Raw genomic sequence first — 19,226 nt, 5'->3', positions numbered from 1 at the left:
TAAAACGGCTTTCTTTACAGCAAAGTCGTTTATTTCAAAACTTAGGATAATTTAATCTTAAATAAATTTAACTTTGTGAACTCCTTTTAGACTGGAAATTCAGACAACCTTTCTACATCCATATATTCCGTTGGGAAATATTCAAAAAATTCCAAATGCTCAGCTATGCAGGTCTACAAAAAAGAAAAAAAAAGAAAAAGAAAAAAAGTTGGAACATCATTGGACTAGATACTGTAAAACGGTTTTCTTTACAACAAAGTTGTTATTGCAAAAACAGACACATTTAGGTTAGTTAAATCTTAAATACATGAATTGCAGCCTTTTTTTTTTCTTTTTTTGCAGAAAATTTTGTGGGCTTTCATTCTACTTTGTTAAAGAGTGTTTTTTCCCCCTATTAGCTTATGAAAACATTCAGACAGAATTTATTATTTTTTTATTATGTCTCCGCTAAGAGCTGTCATTTTATTTGAAAAATCATTGTATAGTTTTAAATTGTTTTAGAGACGTGAATATTAGGTTCTATAGAAAATATCTGCTATCCTTCTGCCACTAGCCAAAAATATTCAGTATTCAGCGAAAAGTAAAAGTTCCAGATATTTCGTCAAATCATTTTTTTAAACTTCATTAGCATTTCTTTTTCAGCGAGATTAGCAGCCTGTCATTTCGAATTTTTTAGGCGGGGGGAAAGGGGCAAATAACTCAATACTCAATGCAAATTTTGTTGGAAAACAACAAAACCTACACCCGATATTGATTTTTGAAAGCGGGGGGGGGGGGGGCGTGGAAAGGTAAAGGGCCATATCTGCAAAAATTTTCTTTTTTTTTTTCTTTTTCTCTTCTTTTCTTCTTCTTTTCCTTTTTTACATTTTTGTCATCTTTTGTACTTTAGCGTTACTGTACCAAGCTTTAAAACACGAAAAAAACAGCAAATTTCAACATTTCTCTGTTTTTCGTTCGGAATCCAGACCAAGAGCGGACTGGGTTCCCCAAGTGAGCGCCAACCTTGACTCCTAAAGGGCGCAAGAAAAAGGGGGGGGGGGGCTTATGATTTGAGGGCGCAAAAAAAAAAAAAAAGAAAAAAGGAAACAGAACCTCACATGTTTCAGGGTGCTAAAAAGAACGAAAGGACATAGATTTGAGGGAGAAAAGAAGAAAAAAAAAATAAATAAATATAAAGAAAAACAATCGCGCACAAGTTTGGCGGAGCAAAAAAAAAAAAAAAACAGAAGGCACGCAGACTTGAGGGTTAAAAAAAAAAAAAGAAGAAGAAAGAAACAAAGGCGCACACGCTCGAGGGTCCTTATAAAATAAAATAAAAAAAAAAGGGTTCGAGTGCGGTGAAGAAAAAAAAAACGAAGTTTCACAGGCTTAAAGAATGAGGATGCATTCAAAATTTCAAAATCAAAGGAATAAAGTTCAAAGTCCAAAAGTGCAAAAAAAAAAAAAAAAAACCCTAATGGTGCATAGGTTTGAGGGTGAGGAAAAAAAAGCAAAGGTGCGCAGGTTCGAAGGCGCAGAAAAAATGAGGGCGCACAGGTTCAAGGATGCAGGGGAAAAAAAAAAACGAAGAAGCACAGGTTTGAGGGTGAAAAAATTAACGAAGTCGCAGAGAGGACGTTCGAGGGCGCACAGGACCGGCGGGAGAGCGCATCGGTCCGCGGGACGATGGTACGGCGGGCCAGTCCGCCCTTGAATCCAGAACGCGTTTCATTTCTTCAAGTACAGTGAAAGTTCGATAAGTCGAAGTTGTAGGGAATGCGAAAATTCGGTTTACCGAATACGAAAACAAAACCATAGAATTACCACCACTGACGCTCATTAAATTTTTATGTGAGCGAAAAAGTTATAGAGTAATGTATCAAAGATAATATCGCAAAGCAACAGTAGAGTGTCTTACTCAGTTATTCCTGGAATTAGATGTCTAATTACTGTTGCTCTGAGGCGACGATATATACTTGCACATACTTAATAATTGCACATACATAATTCTTTTTATTTACGAGTTTGTATAGTTTGGAAAACATTATTTTTATTTTATGTACGAGGCGTATCCGGAAAGTAAGTACCGTTTCGTTCTAATGCCGCTGCAGCGCTGCTGTCGGCACTCAGTGCATGCGTACTTGTTTCCTCTGTTCAAACTCGCGCCATTACGGTTGATTTGTCTTGTGTTTTGCGTTTACTGTGGCCGTATATAATGTTTAAAAAAAATCGATGATCCCGCCGACTGTGAAATTCGTTCTGTGATCCGGTTTTTGAATGCAAGGAACGTTAAGCCATCCGAAATCCATCGTCAGATTTTACGGTGAAAGTGCAATGTTCTATTCTATTCTATTCAAGAGTCACAACTGACTACAACTGTATTTATGTCGAGGACTGCATACTAAGTGCCTTGCCTCCATTATTTTATATACCGATAGATGGCAGCACCATCACCGGATCGAACAGTTAATGAGAATTTAGAACTAGTCCAAGAGCTAATAGCTACCTGGTGCTAGCACCCCCAGAGGTATCGTTTCACTTGGAGGACATTGAGACCACGAGCATATTTAACTTCGCCCAGTCCCCTTTAATGACGACGGTGGGTCTTCGACCAGCGGGGATCGAACCCGAGGCCCTCCGGCCCCGAGTCCAATGCAGTACCGATCAGGCTACCATGGCCTCTAAAGTGCAATGACTGATGGAATAGTGCGGAAGTGGGTAAGACAATTCAATGAAGGACGGACAAATGTCCACGACGCAACACGAAGTGGGCGGCCTTCTCTTGCGACTACCCTACTAGAAAAAAACCTTGACAGATCTTGATATTATACTGACGGCGTCAATATTGATGTGTTTCATACTGCATAAAGCTTGCATAAAGATTAAAAAGCAATATTACAATAACAACCCGTATGCAACATTGCATTCATCTTAAAATATCAATATTGATATTACCTTACAATAATAACATTGCATACATGTTGACGCCGTCAAGATGATATTGATTTCATGCTGTCGCCGTCAAGGTAATTAGTACACAATAGAACAGGTGGACCTTCGTTACTTGCGCATGTGCACAGTTCTTTCTACCCAGCATGCCTCGCATTGCTGGCACATCTTCCTGCTTCGACCTTTGATTCAGTCGGTTCAGCGAGGAGTTGCACGTGGCGTTGCATTCTTTTATGCTTCATTAAGTAGGTTGCTTAATTATTAGTGTGGAATAGTATTGTTTTAGGAAAAACTTATGAATGACTGATAACTGCATTTGTTTATTAATATAGTACTAAACAAGTCATATCGCAGACGATGTGCGATCAATGTTAGAAATGGCCGAAAATAACTTTTTTCGTCCCTAGACTTTGAAACAAAGGACATCGAAGCCCAGAATTTCGTATTATCACTTCAATCTCACGCAAGATTAATTTTATTCAATGGTTATTTATGTTATTCTTCAAGATAAATCCATATGTTTTTTTCATGGGATATTTTCAATGCTGACATCCATTTGAAAATGTACTTTATTGTATTTATTTATTTATTTATTATTTTGCTATCTTTACTCTTAAATATGCTATATAAAAATTTACACAATTATTCCTAACTAGGCATTTTATGTCTTTATAATACAATTAGAAAGCATGAATTTAAAAAATAAGTCAAGTATTACGCAAAACGAAGAAACTTTCATTTTTTAAATTAAATTGCGAGTACTATTAATATCTTTGTATGGATTTCCGATCAGATGTCAGCTTTAAGAAAATATTCTCAAGCTAGAAAACTATCTTGAAGAATAACAGAAATAATTAAAGAATGAAATTTCTCGAGTTTAAAGTGAAAATAATACAAATAAATGAATGGATAAAACAACTTGCAAACGTGCTGATTTCATACTGTCATGTCAATGTATCCTGACATTTTCATGTCATATCAATCCAATACGTATGCAATATTACAAAAGCAAGATCATCTTGCCTAGACCTTGATTTCATGCTGTCATGACAACATCTTGATATTATCCTGTCATATCAATACGTATGCAATATTACAAAAGCAGCCTACCTTGATATTTTCCTGATATTATGCTGCATACACCTTTGTCAGTCAATATTGTGGCAGCCTGCTGACAGCATAAAGGGAGTAACATAACAATATTGAGGCAGCATTAATGCAAGATGATTTTTCTTGCATGTCAACCTTTATGCAATACTGAGGCAAGATATTTTGCTTACTGGGTAATGATTTGGTTAACAGAGTGGATGAGAAAATTAAAGCGAACAGACGAGTCACAATGACAATGCTTGTAGATTTGCTTGTTGAATATTGTCCCAGAGGTCAAACCATCAATGCGGAACGTTACCGTGTGACTTTGAGGAATCTTCGGCGAGCTATTCAAAACAAACGTAGAGGAATGCTCAGTGAAGGAATTGTGTTGCTGCATGACAATGCTAGGCCCAATACTGCTCGTGACACTCAAAGACTAATTGAACAGTTCGGTTGGGAGCAGTTTAATCACCCGTCGTACAGCCCAGACTTGGCACCGTCTGATTTCCACTTGTTCCTGCACATGAAACGAGAACTTGGAGGTAGGCGCTTTGCTTGTGATGACGACGCAAAAAACGCTGTAAATTTATGGCTCTCTTCATTGGCGGCAAGTTTCTTTGAGGCAGGTATAAATAAGCTGGTGAGCCGCTACGACAAGTGCCTCAACAATGGTGAAAACTATGTTGAAAAATAATTTAAGGTATGATCTTTCATGTAAACATTAAATAATCTTTAAAAAAAAATTTTATAGATTTTTTTTCAAAACGGTACTTACTTTCCGGATACGCCTCGTAAAATAATAAGATATAACAACTTTTACCAACCAGTAAAAAAAGATATATTGAAAAAAAAAAAACCCTGTTATGAAACTTTGCATTAAGCAGAAATCTGTTCTTTCATTAAGTAATCCTCGGATACTTTTAAAGCATCAATGGAGGAGTTGAGACACATTCGGATGGAATTCTATTAAAACATGCAATGCATCTGCTGCTTTTCGTACATTTTTTTTCACCGCTAATCGAGACGATTTCCGATTTTTCAAAATTGTTGAAAACTTGGAAGCACATTCATTTTCAATGTAATTTCCTACGTTTTTGATACGCTATAATCGAAAAATAAACCCGAATATACGCACTCCCGTAATTTTTTCTATGCTATTTAGGTTCTGGTTTCCCCCATAAAAGCAGGTTTTTCTTTTCTGTCGAAGGAAATGAATTAAACATTAATTTAAATTTGACTTCAGAGATTTATTTGATCCACTTTGTCTAGACACCGTTTGATGCAATGCAATGGCGCTGATTTATTTCTTTTTATTCATTCTTTTCGGGGAGCAAAAATAAATAAATAAATAAATAGAAATAAAATAAAATAATAAGTAAAAGTTACGTTAGCAAGGAAACTTTGACGACAGTCATGAAATAAAATTCGACATATCAAATATTTCTACTCAACGAAATTCGGCTTATCGAAATTAAATAACATTAATTCTCTATTAAGTTAGACGGGAATTAATATTCACTTGAACTTATCGAAGTTTTCGGCTCAGAGAAGTTCCACTTACCGAAGTTTCATCTCGGAAACTTCATTTCTGCAGACTGCAGATACTGCCCTTTACCCTCCAATGGTCACACGGCAGTATTAATCAACAGGCATTAAGATTAAATATTTTATTTCGATTTAATGACGGAGAGCAAAAGTGTTCAATAGATGGCAGCACTAAAAAAGGCCTAGCATTCGAGGATTCGCTATAGATTCGTGTAGCCAGCTTTTTTACTTCGCATGCTTTTGTTTTGCCTTTGCTAACTCAAAATAATAATAATCCAAATTTATTGCTCGTTGTAATGTATGCATTAATGTTTATAGCTGTAGGTTTTTATAACAAAAAATTTATTAGTTTGGATGAGGTAACTCAGCAGAATGTTCACTTTTGAGTATAACACATGGAACTCGATTTTGCACGAGTATTACATTTTATCATTGTTGATTAGTGTACTTGCAGTTGTTGTAACTTTTATTGTCTCAAGAAAAGCAAACTTCCTGGCAACTATAAAAGACAAAATTGAAGTATCTCCACAAGTTGAAGAGAAAACTTCAATGGATGAAGCGGTAATATATATTTTCCCTTATTTTTTCCTTTGTAGGTACTAAAACTGTATTTTTCTTTGCACTTGTAAGTTGTTTACAATTTTAGTCCAAAAAATTAATGTTTTGTAAAAAATGCCAAGATGTTCGTAAATGAAACAAGTGTGGGTTTCCTATTTTAGCTTAAAAGTAAAATAATTGAGCAAGATATCACATTTACTTATACTTTTGTTCTTATAAATTCTTTTATTCTACACTAGCAGTACCCGCACGGCGATGCCCATGCTAAGAAGTCAAAAGAAGTCCACTGCACAAAAAAACTAGATGCCCCTGCTCCCCTTCTGATGTGAAATGATCATTTTTCTTCCAACTAACATGCATACACACCTTTTCAAAAGACCTATTAAAGTATCTTTGGAAGTGAAACTATTCACCAAAACACATAAAAATATTAACAGTAGCTTTAAAGCTCAAAGTAATCCTTCAATTACATTGTTCATCACTTAACGCGCCAAGGATCCACGATAACCCTGCTGTTTAGCAAGTGAAGCAGTTTTTTCCCCTGTAATTTAAAGTGCGCGCATACCTTTTGAAGACGCTATCTAAATGGCCCATTTTTTTCTTATGAAACATACGGAGTCTCTTTCTGAAGAGAGCCACTCAAAGTAGTTTAAACCTGGAGTGGTCAGTTTTTTGACCACTAAGTAAAATTAGCTGCAATTAAGTTAAAAAAAAAATAACTACACACACATCCTCAGTCTGCCTGTTGATTTTTGTTAAATTTATTAAACTTTTCTCAGTTTCACATGGTATGCCGATAAACATTAATTTGTGTTCTGGTATCATAGGCGAGTTGCTGATCAGTTACACTAATTTAATTGTTTGATTGGAAACGTACTTATTCAGTAGGTTGCAATCATGTATTAATCTTGTTCGGAGCATATAAACATACAAAACAACCCCTCTTTCTTTATAATATCAGTATAGATAAAAAACCTCAAAGGGTAGCCCCCGAACTGCATGCAAAATTACAGCTTTTAGAATCATGGATTAATATCATCTATCTGCAATACGTGAATTCAAAAATTAATTTGCTCGAAGCAAATCCCAGTTATAATTCATTTGAATAAATTTTGATGCAGTAACATTCTGCGAGTCTAAATGTTTCGCGATGTCCAAGGCTATTAGAATGCTATTTACCTTATCCTCTGCAGCCTCAAATATATGTTTAGGTTATGGCATTTCTAATGCAGTCGTCGTTATTATTTTTCATTTTTTTTCAACTCCTTTTAGCATTCAGTTCAAAGGGAACCTTCAACTATTTTATCAATGCAAGTGCAAGACAATCAGCACTTATGTTTAGATCTATAACAATAGATCAGTACGAAACATAAACTGGTAGCGAAGACAAACTATTGGTTTAAAAAATTAATTTAAGTACATATATGCATAAATTATAGCCTATGTCACTTAGCAAGAATGCTCCTTTCATATAGTGAAAGAATTTTTCAAATAGCTGCAATGGTTCCGGAGATTACCTCAAACATATAAACATACAAAAATCCGCCCTGTCTCTTTATAATATTAGTATAGATAACAAAACACATTATATGAAGTAATTACAGCAGAATTTTTTATTCAAGCAGGTGAATCCTGTTAGTATGAGAAATACTTTTGTCCTAAACCGGTTTCAGCAGGACCCTCTTTTCAAATTTTTCTGAGGCTGGGAGAGGGCAATTGGGTTTTTGTTCAATTTATATAATGCTTGAAAAACTCACCCACATTCCAGGCTCCCCAGTTGGATGGGCTCCAAAGACAGGCCTTTTTTTTTTTTCTCCAGACCAGAAGCCGAAGCAACTCCTGGTCCAGCACCCCCCAGTGGTATTGATTTAGAATGAGACCATGGAGAACTTTTTACAACATCAGAAACATATTAAATGTACTTTCGTCACCATTAACAAAAACAGAGGATCTTTTACCGGCTGGCATCAAACGGGAACTCTCCATGTAGTGATTAGGCCACCATGGTTCACCCACATCTGTATACAAATGCACTAATATCTCAAAAACAATCACTTCTTCTTATGACTCTCTAATTGATGGGCATGGGTTTCACTAAAACTTTTCTCTTATCTAGTAGGTTTTTGTAAGAAAATCAAATGAACCATAAGTTGATGCTAGGTAGTTGTAATAAGGACATTCAACAATATTTACGAATGTATGCAAATACAAAAGTGACAATCTGGACCGAACGAGGCTGGCTCTAGTCAGTTTATCAGTCTCTAACATTTGTTTAATGATGTATCTCTCTATATTCTAAGTTGTTTATTATCTGAATATTTTCTGTTATAACTGAACCCTGACCTTTTATACTACAGTGAAACTTCAATAATTTGAAGACTTCGACAAGCCGAAGTAAATCTTTATTGCTGTAATGCGGAATTTTTTTTATTTATTTTCGATAGACCGATTCACCGCTAATTTTTTTTTTGCAAATAAATAAATGAAAATAGTACAGTGTACTAAGCAAGAAGGAAAAAAATGTGATATAAATCCCAAATATATTTTTGTTGCTTAAAGAACAAAATGATTAAATTTGTTTTTTTGTAAACAACTTTGTTTAATATTCTTTATGTTTAAGGTTTATTGCTTAAACTCATAATGTTGCAATTTTTCAGGAAGAAGATACAACTGAAGTACCTACTGTAAATATGAAACGATCACCGGCTTTGGTTGCAGAAAAAGTAATTCAGGCCAACATGACTGAGGAACAAAAATTACTTGAACATCAGTAAGATAATTTTAATTTTATAATGAGTTTTGCTTATGACCCTTTTTACTGCCAAAAAGGCTCCGAGTAGCTTAAAAACTGCTGTGTGCTGTCGGTGCTATAGTTGGGAAAAAATGTTTCAGAGGAATTTGCCAAAAGAGAAGGTGGTTTGAAACTAATTTACATTACATTTCCAGCTGGTTCTTAGCCACAATTTCACTTAAATACAATGTTTTATGGTCATTTGTCAATGGCAAATATTTGTAAAAAAAAAAAAAAAAATTTAAGTTGCATTTGCATCAAATACGTGGAGGCGCAAAACTTTAAATAGCAATTTCTCGTTTTAAACTCGGCTGCAGATGCAACTTTTGCTCTAAGCACGGCAGTATAATTTTAAATACAGTATAACTTCGATTTAACCATACCCGATTTAAAGATTTCCTCAATTGAATGATACATTTTACTGGACCAGATTAGACTGCATTCATTGTCTATGCCCCTCGATTGAACGATTCTTTTGATTTAACGTTTTATTTCCCCTGTCCACTTGACAATCGTTAAATCGAGGTTATACTGTATTATAAATTGTAATTTTTAGACATTTGTACTTAATAATTTTCCATGAAAACATTTGAATTCCTCTGAAAACATTTTTTTACTTTCTTCTATATCTAATATATAGAAGAAAGTATTGGATTCGTGCAAATTTTCGAATTTCAAATTTTGACGGATTCGAACGTTTTGAGGTGTGCTGAGTCCATTTCGACTATTTTTGGAAAATGTCTGTCTGTCTGTGTGTGTGTGTGTGTATGTGTGTCACGTCTGTGAGTGACCAGTTTTTTGTGGCCGCTCTACAGCAAAAACTACCGCATGAAATTGAACGAAATTTGGTACACATATGTGTCCCTAATGTGAACTTGTGCCCATTGGTTTTTGGCGCGAATTCCTCCAAGGGGGGTGGAGCAATGGGACGTTTTTTGAGTTACGCGTGCTTGCTATTCCTCAGGAAGTAACTGGCGGAATCAAACAAAATTTGGTCCATATGTTGCCCCTAACAGGAGCAGGTGTTGATTCAATTTTGGTGTCAATAGCTCAAACGGGGGTTGAGTTATAGAACGTTTTTTGTCGTGAATTGTGACTGCTGTATCTCAAGAAATAACGAACGGAATCAAACAAAAAATTTTTGACAAGTAGCCCTTAGTGGGTATAAGAGCTGATTTTATTTTGGTGTCAACAGCTAAAAAGGGGGTAGCGCAATCGCCCGTTCTTTTTTTCCATTGTGAGTGCCCTATCTCAAGAAGTAATGCTACGTTCTGGTTGAAATTTGGAATATATGTGAATCCATACGTAAACAGGCTTTGGTTCAATTTTGACTCCAATCGCTCCAAGAGGTGTTGATTTTTTTTTTTTTTTTTGCGAATAAAAATAGTTTTATTAATGCAACAATAAGAAAGATAAATCGTAATAGATTGTCGTCTGCGTATTTCTCGTGATTTTAATTGTATGGAAATGATCGGAAATATTATCTCAATCATTTAAAAATTTTTAACTGTTGCCATCTTATGTTTGTTAATAAATAAAATATTTGTAATTAATTCAAGTAAGGCTTTTAAAGTAACTTTCAATTTTCGCTCTTTGTTTTGTTTTTACAATAATTCAGACATTGGGATGGTGGTCAAGTTTTTGCATGTGTAATTTTGTTTTTGTTAGGAATATTGCTTCCTCGTCAAGCATGGGGAGGGATCAGAAAAAGGAAAAATATAGAAGAAAGTTTCGTGATGGCCACAACATACTAGTTTTTAAATTGCTTGAAACTGAAACTTGTGTAAAATTTGTTAATTTGATTTTATAGCTTTACTTGTGCAAACATTTTTTCTCTTTGAACAGAGTTCGACAGAAACAATTAGCACAGATTTATGAACTCATGTTGAAGCAAAGTGATAAATTTGGAAGCATCAGCTTGTCAGAAGTAGAAGAGCAAATGAAGCTGTACCAATAAACACAACTAATATCTTTCTGGTATGGTTTGTATTTTATTATATTCTTTGCAAATGCAATTCAGTTGAAGCAATACAGATTTGTTTGAGACTTACTATCCAGAGAAAATATTATGATAAACATTGCATTAATTCATTATCCAGTGAAAATATTATGATAAGCATTGCATTAATTCGAGGAGGATTTCAAGGATTTCCAGAAAGTATTCAAGGAGGGGGCGATTGATTTCACAAATACTTACCTCTTTTAAATTCCCAAGCCTCTCCCCCTAACATCATGGAAGATCATCCAAAATTATTATTATTATTTATTCATTTATTTATTTTAGATCCAAAGGTGTCCAATAATTTTTTTTTTATTTTTTATTTCAATTCGAAAAGCTTACTAGGCGAGAGCCCCCAAATCCGATCTAACATTGTCTTGGGTGGAGTTGGGGAACTTCGAAAAACTACCTGTAAAAATTTCCGATTTGAATCACTAAGGTGTTGAGAGATGTGATACAATTGTGTTTTCAAGACTACAATGGGGTTGTTTCCTTCAGTCAAAAGTACCACTTAAGTCACTGGAATTGATAGAATAAGCAAAAAAAAAAAATAATAATAATAATAATAATAACATGGACCCAGAAAATACTTAAATTTTCCCAACAATGAATTTTTTATTAATTTTTTAAAATGTCCGATTTTTCAAACAAGGCATGGTCTTTATGACGCCACAAATGATGTACTTTTGGTGCATCTGTCTGCCTCGATTCCACATTATGATAATCAAGAAGCAAGTTAAATATTGCGCTCTATGCTTCCTATCAACCATATCGTTTCCAGTACACATCAGTAAAGAAGCAAATTAAATATTATGTTCTGCAAATGGCAACAGTGAATGGCATTTCATTATTTGTGATGTTATCGGCAGAAACGTAAACAATAAAAGCGCACCAATTAAAGTAATTTTTTAAAAATATTAAACTTAGTCAAATTATGTAAAAAATGGTTAGATCCTATGTTTTTAAGCATGCTCTTTCAGAAAAAAATTCTTTTAAAATTTTGAAAACGACCCCATTCTGAAAGAATCCCAAAGAGCCCTTGTTTTTGTAACATCATTAAATTAAAACTATGTCTTTGGCATTTCAGTAAAGTATGCCAGGGGGGGGGGGGTTCTGCATCTCTGCTCAATGAGGGGGTGATTGCCCCTCCCTTGTATCCATCCTTGCATTCATTTTAAGCATCCCATATTTCATTCCAAGTAATATTTAAAAATGTGCGTAAAATAATTACTTGCAGCATGAAATACTTGTTTAGGACTTGAGTTTTCAATTTTCATTGGAAAAGAATGGTATTTCAAAAATAGATATGATATCATGTCAGGCTTTTCTTTAACAGTTTTGTTTGAGGGAACAATGAACATGATGATTTTTTATTGTTTGAAAGAAAAGTTAGAAAACTATTTCTTAACAATATCATACTAAATCTAGGTGTCCTGCATGAAAATACCCCCCCCCCCCCACCCATATATAATGACCACTCTAGTTTGCATACATAAAATTCTTTGCTTGCATAAAATTGAACATCAGTCGACTTTTCTTTTATTTATTATTTCTGTGTATTTGCTGTAACTAAAAAAAAAAATTCTTGCTTTTTATATTTTATAAATACATACCGTAGGGGCTCGTGCCTTAGCTGCTGGAGCCTGTAATTATATGCATCATCTGGCTATTAGGTAATTTGGCACTGTATATACATTTGTATTTGAAAAAGTAAATTGATGCATTGAGAAAATATTCGGCGTACACATGATAACTATTAATTTTTATTTTTAAATTTGATTTTTTCCTTTGTTTAACATTCACCTATTTAGTTGCATTATTGTATAAAAAATTTTGTCAATTCACCTCAGCTATAAAACTAACTAGATTAAATTTTCAAAATTTTTACCCAGCACCTTTCAAACTTTCCTTGTTTTAGATTAGAGAACACACTTATATTGTTTTTATAATTATTTTTCTTTGAAATTTTTATTAATGTTTGTTTTCAAAAAGTATGAAAAGGAGGTCATTAATTAAATTATGTTGAACAATTATAAAAATTGTTTCAACTATGAAATGTTTATTAATTCTTAGTTAACTTCTTTAGATAAATTAACATTTTACATTCATGTTTTCCTCAGGAGTGTAAAGGAGAGTGATTGTAGAAAAATACTTAAAGAAGAAGGTGTGTCAAAACTTAAAGATTTTACAAACAACAAACTTGAAATTACACTCTATCTAGTCATTTTTAAATGTATTTGATCAACAAAATGAGTTTATTGCTTTTTATGGCATTGTTAAATGATGATTCTTCTGCAAATTTGTTTATTTATCAAGAATATTTTCCTACAATTGTAATTTACTAATATAACTTATGAATAATGGAAAAAAAATTCTGAAAGAAAGCTATATTGGCATATTTTACTAGTCAAACTTAAGAGTCATATAATATGTATCTTACAACTTGAAATGTTATTTGATATTATTTTGGCCTGAGCATTTTCTTTTAATGTGCTTTGAAGTTGTAATGAAAAAAAAATCGCTCCGAATGGATAATAGCTTTTCCTGTTTTCTTGTCAATTTGTTATTTAAATTCTTTTCTTAAAACCAAAGACTTTATAACATACACAACAAAAATCTTATGCTGCTATATAAATTTAATAAATATGTATATAAAAGTTTTTTTTCCCCTGTGCGTTATCCCTAACAAAACTTCATTTATTTGTAAAAATGATATATAATACTAACAGAAAAAACCTGTCACTTGGGTTTTAAGTAAAATTTGATTTTTTTTTCTTTTTGTCTCCTTTTGGAAATGGGATAAATGACACATAATATTAGAAAATTTCATAAGCATGCACTAACTCACTTATATGTAAGATTTTTTAGCCACAAAATTAAAATTTTATTCTTGCATTCAGACATTCTTGGAACATTTTTTATCTTTCAAAAACGTTTTAACTATTTTGATGACATAAAATCACGACAAAACAACTGTTAGAGAGAAGTTTGTGAAAACCTATGTTGTAGATTATTATACATTTAATAACTTCTATACATTTTTATGGACCAAAATGTTTTCTTTTGTCATTTATCAAAACTTAGTGTTTTTTGAGATAAGCGGTTAGCTTTGTGACTCACACTTATGACATTAATAAAATATTTTGTGAGCCACTCAGTTTTTATCTTTTTTCAAACTTGAAAGAATGACAAGGCGTCAACTATGTTATAACATTTTGTGGTGTAAGATATCCGGACATTTGGCCCCCGTTGAAAATTTTTGTTTGAATGAGAAGCAAGTGCTTTTTAAAATGAGAATATATAAAAAAATTTAACTGCATTGTAGTGTAGTGTAAAAATTAGTAAACAATGTGTATACTACACTGTAGTGTACACATAACTGTTTATGCTTTTTGTTTAGCAGTTTTAATTAACTTAATCATATTTTTATTGGTGCATATTTTTATTACTTGTATTTCTTAAAAGTTTGTTTATTTTCAGAAGTGTTAATTTGTTCTTTAAGTTATAATTAAAAAATTATGAAATGTCACACATTTTTTAGTTTAATGACTAATTTGAGATGACTCTATTTTTATGTCACTATTACAGCTGTAGGAGTTTATGCTGTTTTGTAATACTGCTACTACCGGTTAATGAATGTTGACTCCTATAACAGTAAAGAAATTAATTTTTCATTCAAAGTTTATTTCTCACACATTGAAATCTGCCTCTAGACGTGTATTTTTTGAAAAAATAATCAATTGTTCAATGTCTAATTGCTAGAGTTTATTTCTTGTATATTACAAAATGCATAAATATACATATCAAACTGTAAATATTGAATAAATATTGCTTTTTATGTTTTTGAATGAAGATTAATAATTCAAGTATATAAGTTACTGCATTTTTATTATGAAAAAAGTAATAATTACAAATGCATATCAAGTGAACTTCATTGAAAAATAGAGATGAGCAATGTTGTTCTTTTTAATGAGAGAATCGTTCATTCTTTTGACCTATTTGCTGAACTCGTTCATTTAAAAAGGTTGCAGGTAGTCTCTCTGCAACTGGGGCGGATCCAGACAGTTTTGTAAGGGGGGTCAAAGTCCAATGGCCAACGCAAAAAATATTAGTTAAGCAGGGATGTCTCGCCTACAAGGTTGATGGTTACCCCCCCCCCCCCTCTCGATAGGAGCACAACCTCCCCCCCCCCCATCCTAAATTTTAATGATGCAACCTGCGCCATGGATCACATTCTCTTAAATTTTCATCAAAACTCAACTGCCCACTTGTTTAGGCAGACAAACTGGTCACATTATGGTAAACTTTGAAATATGTGAGATTTCAGCTATAAACTAGTTGGAAAAAAAGTTAATATTGATTCCCAGAACTATTTTTTCGGCTTCAAAAACTGAAATTTTATAATTGTCGTTAAAAAAATTATTGTCACAGGGGGGTCAGCTGACCCTTTGACCCTCCCCTGAATCCGCCCTTGCTATGCAAGACATATTTACGTACATTGAAAAATGTTGCATTGGTTTTGTTATATTCTTTGAAGGAAAAGCAAGTAAAGCTGCCTAACACTTAAAAAATACACAAATAAAAATGATAGTATATAGGGGAGGGTGAGGGGAGTTGATATATTTTTTTAAACTCAAATTTTGCCTAATTTACCCTCCAAATTGGAATTAGACAGTCTGAAGCCAAATGTTTTTAAAAATGTGCTGTAGACATCATAGTGCTGATATGTTTATGTAAGTTTTCTTTCTTTTGATTTTTTTGGGACCCTTGTTTACAAATTTAATTTCAATGTATTGAATATTGGCATGCATTATATTGTTAATCATTCTGTCATTAGAATTTCAATTGCTACCCATTGCAGATTATATGAATGCTTATTGAATAAAGCTTAACTGGTAGTGTTAACTATATTAATTTCAATTGGTTCTTCCAGTATCAACCTTTGAAATTGATTTGACCATAGGCGATTCCTACAAGTGGGAGGGGGGGGGGGAAGCAACTGCCCAGTAAAAAGGCCTTGCCCCCTAACTTTTCAGAGTTAAAAATTAATGATTGATTGAAAAATGATTTTTTATGGGATGGATTGATTTATTTTACAAAAGTTTTTAAAAAAATCCAAGTAAATGGGCTTTCTTCATCTTATTTCATAACAGTGAAACTTTAAAATGGAAGAGGAAAGTCTTGGGTGGCCATCCGTCCTGATTTTGATGCCATACTTCATAATTTCAGAAGTTTATAAATCAGTATTATTAAATGGCTGACAAAAAGTGCAGATACCACTTTTCTACTTAGCACAGCAGAATAAACAATTCTTGATTACTTTGAGAAAAAAACTAAAAACTGATTCGAAAACATTTTTGAAAATTACAGAGCGGATTCCGTAATACTCGGAAATGTTTTTAAGAATTACTGAAAGAGTATTCGAAAATACTCCAAAACATTTCTGAAAATTTCCTGAAACTCAGCTGCCCCATATACATGTATTCTGAATTTTTTCTGTTTTTTACTTTATTTTAGTACAGGAAGATTAATTTTAGTGAAGTTATTTTGAAAGTTTTTATGAAAGGTATTTTTTCCAGTAGGAAGAGTAAGAGCCAACAAAAATGAAAAAGTGGGGCTGATGCAGCTTGCTGTGGTTTTACCACACTGGATTAACTTAAACGAATTAAACAATGTGTGCAGAAAATCTGTGTGAAACAGTCTGACCGTCATTAAATTACTCATAAACGTCTGACTTGTAGAAACTAGCTGATGACTTCCTTTTGCTCCAATTTAATGTCATTTTCCCATTATTGGCAATTTTAATGTGATTCAATAGTTTACTCTCTAAACATCACCAAAGTGGCCAAATTGAAACCAGATTTTTAAAAAAAAAGAAAAATCGCTAAGTTGGCGACCAAAAGACTGGCGGTAATTCCCCAAGTGTCCACCAAATTGTAACATCACTTGAGTTCACATCGAAATTAACAATGATTTCCCCCCAAAAAGAGGCAAAAGAGCCCTTTAGAAACAACCAGAAGCAACAAAAAGGGGAGGTGCACAACTAGACCCCATAGGAGTCTACACACCAAATTTCAACTTTCTAGAACATACCGTTCTTGAGTTATGCGACATACATACGTACATACAACCATCATGAGAAAACTTGTGTCGTAATTAACTCGGGAATCGTCGAAATGGATATTTCGCCTGTCTATACGTTCTTAGTCACTTATCCGTGGGAGGTCGAGTTGAAAAAAAAAAAACTCAACATTCATTCGGGGGTGAGCAAAATGAAAATCAAGGTCGATTTTTGAGTGAAAACTTTTTTCGAGAATACAATATTTCCTCTTTTGTAAAAGGATGTAAAAATAACTTATTGCAAAATTCTACAAATAGTACACAAAGTTTCTTATTGAATATCAAAAGAGCATCAAGTTTAGACACTCAAGTGTTTTGTAGCAGCAGCAACAAATATTGATATTACTTGTGTGGAACGTGAATTTAACAAGCAGTTCAATTTCTTTCAGACTCTGTGTTCCCCTTTGGACACTGATATGAGCTTGCCCCCCCCCCCCCCCCCCCCCTTCATCAGACCAAAATATGGGATCAATACAAGAGTACAATCAAAATTTGAAACTGAAGCCAGTTGCGATAGTTGAAACCTGAAACTGGTTATTAAATTAAAATACAAGATTATTTCGGAAACAAAATTTAGTGTTGCTACACATAGCATTATTTTGAACATATTCTCATTAGAACGCCTTAATACAAATAGATTTGAAGCTATCTAGGATCTAAGTAAGGTTGTCATGTTACACCAGTCACTTGCCCAACATCAATAGGAGGATTACCACGATTTAGTGTTGATAGATTTCTGAATGTTAGGTTGTAACTTATGAAAAAGGTCACTTTTAATGTCCATCCTTGCTTGATATTTTGACTTTATCCCTGCTCATGCTGCACATACAGATCCACAAGTATATGCAGATAAAAGCTGAAGTAAAAACTTCAAAAACGGCGGTAATGTCGGAAAAGATTTACACATGACCTAAAAATTGAGTAAATTATAGTTATACATTTTAACTTAATTTCTCGAATACATTCAGGCCCCCTTTGAAATTCTTCTATGCACCCCAAGGAAGGAGCGTTCCCCGGTTGATGAGAACCCCTGCACGAAAAGATACTCGACTTCAGAATGAAGACTCCTTTTCTTCTGGTTTTTCAATCAGAAGAGTCAGAGTAGTGTAGCGCAGTACTGGCTTTCCTTCACTGTTTCGGCTATTGTATTTCATAAATCCTCGAAATAAGTCTTCCTTGAATTCTGCTCTCATTGATTCTGGAATGTGCTGTGTTAGAGCACATCTTGACATTGCAGCAACTGTTAAAGAACAAAGAAAAGAATCTTTTGGCATAAATTGTTAGCAAATAATTAGCTGTATGCATAGGGTAAAACATACATTTTCATTCAAAGATTATATACAAATTTCATTGAATTTAATTTTCAGGCCAATACAATGGAATTTCTTGAGCTGTATTCTTTGCGTAAGCACATTCACATTATATTTGCCACACACCAAAATAAGTTTTGCAAAATGCGTTTATGACATTTGCCGGAGAAGTCATTTTAAGTGTAGTGGATATGGACATCGTATTTACAAATAATTAATGATATAAAAACGTTTTAATGTATCATGTTTTTAAAAGGAACTAAAAAGTATAAATTAATTTCTCTAAGCTTCATGTAGATGCTTAAGCTCTATACATTAGTCTACTGCATATATTAATTGCCATATTTATATTACTTTAAAATTTTGAGATACATTTTAATAAAACCATTGTTCAAAAAGGAATTTTCAATGGAAGGCTCACCTACATTTTAGCATTAAATTAGTTGAAAACAATTATAATTCACGTCCTAATTACCTTGGAACATAGGAACAAATTTTATCTGATTCTGAAAAAACAGAGGTTTCTATAAATATTTAATTATTTGTGCGAGCATTTTTTCGTTCTGATATCAGACGACTTATGCAAAAATGTTGATTAAAATTGACATAACCTAATAATTAATAGTTAATTAATCTATTTGATTATAGAATTTTGCATTGTCATCGAGTCTGAGGTTACATACCTAATTTCAAAAGAATCTGATTACAGGAAATGGGTGAAAATTTACTTAAAAGATTCCACCCGAACTGATGTACACAAAGACCAAGTTAATAAAAATATGGTAATAGGAAGACACAAAAAGAAGGGGGGGGGAGAGTAAGAAAAGAAAAGGTTTCGAACGACCTAAAAACACGTTGCCGCAATTGCACCCCATCTCTTCAT

General features: G+C 33.4%; 1 protein-coding gene and 1 long non-coding RNA gene across 2 annotated transcripts in view; one reads left to right on the top strand and one right to left on the bottom strand.

Annotated features, from left to right (window-relative positions):
* Positions 1-5,809: 5,809 nt before the first annotated feature.
* Positions 5,810-13,646, top strand: LOC129233491 (uncharacterized). The gene is made up of 4 exons (XR_008581465.1): positions 5,810-6,126; positions 8,781-8,893; positions 10,760-10,891; positions 13,034-13,646. It is a non-coding gene; the product is annotated as an uncharacterized LOC129233491 (long non-coding RNA).
* A 4,083-nt stretch (positions 13,647-17,729) lies between these two features.
* LOC129233489 (juvenile hormone acid O-methyltransferase-like) overlaps positions 17,730-19,226 on the bottom strand; it is a 28,242-nt gene continuing 26,745 nt past the window's right edge. Inside the window, exon 5 of the mRNA XM_054867510.1 lies at positions 17,730-18,273. Coding sequence (XP_054723485.1) covers positions 18,086-18,273 — 188 coding nt within the window. The 3' untranslated portion in view covers positions 17,730-18,085. The remainder of the gene's footprint in view (positions 18,274-19,226) is intronic.

The sequence above is a fragment of the Uloborus diversus genome, unplaced genomic scaffold (genome assembly GCF_026930045.1).
Source record: "Uloborus diversus isolate 005 unplaced genomic scaffold, Udiv.v.3.1 scaffold_465, whole genome shotgun sequence".
Classification (NCBI taxonomy): Eukaryota; Metazoa; Arthropoda; class Arachnida; order Araneae; family Uloboridae; genus Uloborus; species Uloborus diversus.
This window is presented reverse-complemented; position numbering and strand designations above follow the sequence as displayed.